The sequence below is a fragment of the Aulostomus chinensis genome, chromosome 9 (genome assembly GCF_037954235.1).
Source record: "Aulostomus chinensis isolate RoL2024-O1b breed Wild chromosome 9, RoL_Achi_v1.0, whole genome shotgun sequence".
NCBI classification, from domain to species: Eukaryota; Metazoa; Chordata; class Actinopteri; order Syngnathiformes; family Aulostomidae; genus Aulostomus; species Aulostomus chinensis.
The window spans coordinates 20,108,016-20,114,015 of NC_141328.1; the positions used below are offsets into that span (position 1 = coordinate 20,108,016).

General features: G+C 42.2%; 1 protein-coding gene across 2 annotated transcripts; it reads left to right on the plus strand.

Annotated features, from left to right (window-relative positions):
• Window positions 1-310: 310 nt before the first annotated feature.
• rnf223 (ring finger protein 223) lies at window positions 311-5,661 on the plus strand. 2 transcript variants are annotated; one of them, XM_086212731.1, is made up of 2 exons: window positions 311-480; window positions 4,100-5,661. In XM_086212731.1, exon 2 carries the CDS (start codon window positions 4,171-4,173, stop codon window positions 4,891-4,893), a length of 723 nt encoding a protein of 240 aa, XP_086068857.1. In that variant the 5' UTR covers window positions 311-480; window positions 4,100-4,170; the 3' UTR covers window positions 4,894-5,661. The 2 variants fall into 2 exon arrangements, with proteins under 2 accessions (XP_086068857.1, XP_086068858.1); XM_086212732.1 differs by having other exon boundaries at window positions 4,103-5,661.
• The last annotated feature ends 339 nt before the right edge of the window (window positions 5,662-6,000 follow it).

The following is a 6,000-nucleotide window of genomic DNA, read 5'->3' on the forward strand; positions in this document are numbered from 1 at the left end:
ATATTTGCTGTGTGTGTGTGTGTGTGTGTGTGTGTGTGTGTGTGTGTGTGTGTGTGTGTGTGTGTGTGTGTGTGAGTGAGTGAATAATATCAACATAGAAAGCGACAGAGAGGAGTATGTGTATTACTTTTCCTTATTGTCTGGAGCACCCCCCGCCTCTTCATTTCCACCTCCAAACACCCCCTAAAGGCCAAGACATCCTTCAGCATAAAGTACTAAAAGGGGGAGTCAACTGTTTGGGAAGGTGAAACCAGCCAGCAGAGCAGTGTGGACAGGAGAGCAGAGCACACACCCACTCTTACCTGTGACTCCAGCAGAGGAGGAGGTAGAGCAGCAGAGAGGATCCAGCCTGGGCTGAGGAAAAGCTCAAGAGACCCGAGAGGTCCTTGGTGGGATATCAGCTGCCAGTCCGACTGCTTTTTTTCCAGGACAGCGAGAAAACAAGTGGATCATCTGACACCTTTTCTTCTCAGTTAACAGGTAAACTGAACCTTTGCTCTGAATCCCATTTTGTGCCACTTTTCTGCTTCCGGCACTGTTTTGTTGCTTTCACGTTTAAAGAGCGTCTCTTCTTTTTAAGAACAACAGCGTTTAAAATAAACAAATTTCTTTTCTTTTCTTTGTCTTTGAGCTGTAAAAATAACAGCACAGGTAGGACTACATCCATTATGAAGTGGATAATTGAGACACAATAGCAGAATCCTCAACTGTCCGTGACCGGTTTTCTGCTTGGTCTGTCAGGTTTGCAGGTGTGTTACCTGTGCCAGCTGTCGTTTGCTTTTAGATCAGTTTAACTGTCTGCAGCAGTAGCCTGGCCCCCGGCCTGTAGATCGAGTTTCATCTTCAATACAAACTGGTAAAACAGCATCATGGATGATGGTTGAGTAGAACCGGTGTTCTGCAGACACACACACACACACACACACACACACACACACACACACACACACACACACACACACACACTGCACTTTGACTAAACAGTTTGCCCCACGTTGCCATTCATGTACACAAATGGGACAGTAGGATAGATGAGAGCAACATGTGCGATTGATAAACTGTTGGTATTTTGGATCAAGTTAATATTTGATTGTACAACACATTGTGGGACCCTCTGACCTTTCTTCTTTTAAAGGGAGCTGCCTTTTGCATCATCCGTAGACCATATCCACCTTAAGTAAAGAGTCTAAAACTGGATTTGTAACCTGTTTCTGTTTACACTAGACAAGTTTATGTTCACTAAAAGAAGTCTCACATCCTGTCCGTCTGTGTCTGAAGTCAAAGCACTTTAATTAGATAGTAAAGTCATTTTATCATGATGACGAACCTGTGTTTCCTTGTGGAGAGTCATCAGATCGCCTAAGTCATTGTTTCAAGTTTTTTAGAAAACGCAAAAAACTGGAGACAAAACATCATAAGGAGTTGTTTAAGGCAAAAAAAATTTTTTTTGTCAAAAAGTGATTTAGGCAATTATTTTAAGAAGGTGACGATCCGTTACATCACCTCAGACGTCGGTTGTGTTGTTACAGTGTAAAACAGATGTCAAAAAGAGTCGACATGGCATGGACGCAGAAAAGCTGTTAGGAGCATATCAAAGTATGGCCTGAGGCGACCTTCAAAACTGCTTTCAACTTATTGGCTTTTTTTGGTAATGTGAGACTGTGTTGTTCGGTGAAATATTTAAACAGTGCACACAGGTTACATTCAGCCTGGCTTAGCTTACTGTTTTTCCTCTTTAAAGCGATACTCCAGCCACAATGTGTTTTTTTGAATCTCAAGTACTCATAAATAGGTGTCTTGAGCTCACACGGTTTTTGTTTTTCCCCCTACTGGATCACCACTTTTCTGACTCCAGAATGCAAAAAGAACAAGTTGCATATATTTAGATTGAAGCTAATGTAGCGACTGATGGCCAACAACAGCTACAGCTAAAAACAACAACAACAACAACAAAAAGAACCGTAAAACTAAAAAACAACCCTTTACCAACTCTCAAAGGCATCATCTGGTATAATTCAAGTCCTCTTAATTCAGCTGTAAACTCAGTAATGCGCAAACTCTTTGATTTTAGCTAAAATTAACTGTTTAGTTTGGCACTATGTTGAATGAACAGGGAATGCACCAGCTAGCTTATTTATAGCTCAAATTATAAACTTTGCAGACTGCTGAGCATACGGTTGAATAAAGGGACATGGACAGCATGGACAGTGTGCTCGAGAGTTTGCAAACTGGCATTTTTAGGCAGTTTTTTTTCTTTTGTTGTGTTGCTGTAGCTATTGTTAGCTACCAGTCACCATTAGCATCAAGCTAAGTATACCTAGCTGGCTCTTTATACATCCTAGCATCGAAAAGAAGATGTAGGAGGGGGGAAAATGTCTTCATAAGCTCAAGACATCTATTTGGGAATACATTTCAAAGACCAAAAAAAAAAAAAAATCAAACCTGATGTAAGCATCACCACATGTTTCCTTGACCAAAATCTAATGGGATTTTTTATTTTGGACTACGTTCATAGCTGAAAATAAATTCACCATAAATTGTATGAATTTTGAAGCATTAAATGGGACCTCCAGCAAATGAATAAAATGCTCCAAAAAGCAATTTGTGGGTGTATTTTAAACCGATATAACAAAAACTATGTTCTCATCCCAAAAGAGCATGTTTGGATTGAGTCGAAAGGGAGAGAGCGTGGTTGCGACAGGAATTCCAAGGGTAGATGGAGAGATTACAGCGAGAACAGGCAGGGACTTTGTGCAAATGAGGGAACTGAGAGCTCAGAGAGGAGAACACCTGTGTGTTCTAGTGACCATCCTTCATCCCTAACACACACACACCTCCTTCAGCTCCTTTAATAACAAACACCAGCAGGGAGGTTAATTAACTAATACTGGCCAACAAAATGTGACAACTCAAATGGGAGCAGCTGATGTCTCAGTGTCCTGGTGACCCAAAACAGCTTCTCTGCAGCCTCAGAGACACAGATCTGAACACTCGAGCTCCGAAAGTCACATCAGCAAAGCAGCACGTGTGTGACCAAGACAGAGACACACACTGTAACTTGCCTGGAACAGTCTGAGCAGTTGCATGATGCGGGAATGACCCGAAGACAAACAAACTCACATTAGAACTGCACGTACTGCAGCTCTCCTGGCATTATGAAACCAGTAACAACACCATAAAACATTTTGTATATGCATCGTACATCTGACTCTTTTTCTGACTCTGTGTTCATATCCAGAATGCAAAATTAAGATACTATAGCAGCAGTAAACAGAAGATAAGATAAAAATCAAACATTATTTATCTAGAAGGAAATTCTTTTCCTAGATTGCTCTGGAATTACAATAATAATAACAATGATGATATCATCAATAACAAGACAAAAGAGAATATTGCTTGTCATATTAAAACGCAAATGCACTGCAACATTATTAGGAAACGATCAGGAAAAAATGATATTGCACATGGTAGTCAACACACCCATCATATTGACAAAGATAGTGATGTTGCAAGTAGTAGTACTGAATATAATAGTAGTAGTACTGTTTCAGTCCAAAGCTTTGGAGGGGGGAGGAGTTTTATGGCCACATAAGTAACTTAAATTCAATTATTTGGGACATGCTGTTTCCGTGTGATCATGTTTTTGATATTTTGCGGGAACCTTCATTACGTGGGGTAACTGGTGGGGCATTATGATGCCAGTGCTGGTACCAGCTGACACCAGCAGGGGTTTTTATGCCTTGGGGGGAAAAAAAACCTGATCGTTATGGTCGCAAAGGAAAAGCTACAGTTTCATAAAAGAAATTTGATCCATTTTACCTCACAGCCATGTTTGAATTACTCACTGACCGACCAAAATCCATACAGCTTTGTAATATTACGTGTGCTCTGAATCGGAGTAAAAGCAGCTCAATGTTCAACATTTAGAGGGCAAGAAACTGATAAATGTGCACCTGTTGAGTGAAATCCTGATAACTTGTTGGAATTATGATTGTGCGTGACTGAACAAATGCCTCTCACTTGGAATTTTAGAAGTGTTCAAATACTATCTGAAAAGTAAACATCAATCTAAATTTCTTATTCACTGTCTTTTATCCAGAAGTCAAGGACAAAGAAGGAAGAGAGGAGAAAAAGGCAGGACAAAGGAGACAGTGGATTGAATCCTCAAGGATGGAACAGACTCCTCAGGTTTGGCACATGCAGGTGTCTCTCCGGGACGTTGCGGGAGAGCTGCAGAAGAAGGTGTCCGTGGGGAGCCAGCTGGAGTGTCCCATCTGCTACAACACCTACGACAATGTCTTCAAAACACCCAAGTTGTTGCAGTGCCCTCACACCTTCTGCCTTGAGTGCCTCTCCCGCCTCATGGCGGTCTCCCTTGCTGACCAAGATGACAACAGTAGCAGCACGCGTCTCTTCTGCCCCTTCTGCCGCCACCCCACCACCCTGCCCAAGGAGGGACCCCCTGGTCTGGCCACCAACGATGAGGTCCTGTGCAAGCTTCCAAGCCACCAGCAGCAGGTGGAGCCGGTGTGGCTTGAAGGGGAGAAGCTGTGCTATAAAAGCTTGGGGAACAACTTGGACTCAGGACCTCCTGAGAGTCCTACAGCCTTCTGTGTGTGCATTGACATTGGGGCCAGCAAAGCGGCGGAAGCCCCCCTCCAGGTGCAGCCCCAGACTTCCAGAATGCTGGACCGGCTGGCTGACTGGAAGAGAATGTTGCTCTTCATTGTTCTCATGGTTCTGCTTGTTGTTGTGGTTTTGTGGCCACTCCAGTGTGTATTCAGCACTGGGAACATGCGCTGCATTCGAGAGTCTAGGCTCCCTGAACCCATAACCACCGCTCTCAGCCCTTTAACTACGCCGCCTAGTCTGACCGAGGAAACCCTCAAGTGACTGCACCTCATTGTACATAGTATGGTGAAAGAGACTTCAGTAATGTGTGATGCTGCGAACGCTTCCTGTAAAACCGTTATTCGATGAACACCTAAGAACCTCAGATGTGTCAATCAAGAGTGTGAAGGCGTTTACATTTCTTCGCACCCATTTGTGTTTGTTTGAAAGATATCACACACGCACACAAGTTGTCAGTCAAAGTCATTTTTTTAAAAGTCTCACATTAACAACATTAAAATCTTCTTTTTTTTCTCATCGTTCTTTTGAAAACATTCACGGATGCCAAATATTTGCTCATTAATCAACACTTGCGGCTTCAAATTGCTCTTTTTGGTCCAACCGGTTTGTAAATACTCAATGTTAATATTGTATTCAAGCCAAACAGTGAAATGGAAAACATTTTATCAATGAATGAACTGGGATCAGGCTGCAGCTGACAGTGAATGGAGCTTTGGAACAGTGTTTCTCCTCTTAAAGACCCTGAACTGTGCAAGCAGTTAATGATCTGAAAACAGGACTGATTAACCTCGTATAAACTGCCTAAATGAACACACTGAGTACAAAATGTCAACAGCGACGATGCTGGTTGAGAACTGAAGGCGAGGTTAGCGTCGTCTGTCTGTGGATTTACTTGTTTTGAGCCAAATATTAAAGAAAACCATATCTTGTCAAGTGACAGAAACCATGTTAATGTGTTTTTCAGAAGAAATAATTGACACAATGTGCCGTATAGCATGCTCTGTTTTATGAGTATTCATTCCAGATTGTTTCATGTGTTTTAATTTGTCTATTAAAATCCAGAGTTTATCAGTTTCGACACAGGTCTGGAAGCTATTAGAAAAAAATGTGAATTTTGCGTTCAAATGTTCATGTTGTTTCTCTAGTTTCTCTCTAATCTAGTAGTGATATCTGTCACTATCTATCACCCCAGCAACCTGAAGGGCTCCACAGCTGATGCAGTTTTAGTTATTGTGGGCGGGGCATCTGCAACGCCAGGTTGTCATGATGACGCGAGACTAGCAGGCCCATTCATCCATCCATCCAGCCACACCTACGGTCAATTTAGAGTATCAATCAGCCTCGTCCCCTCTTGATGTCTTTGGACTG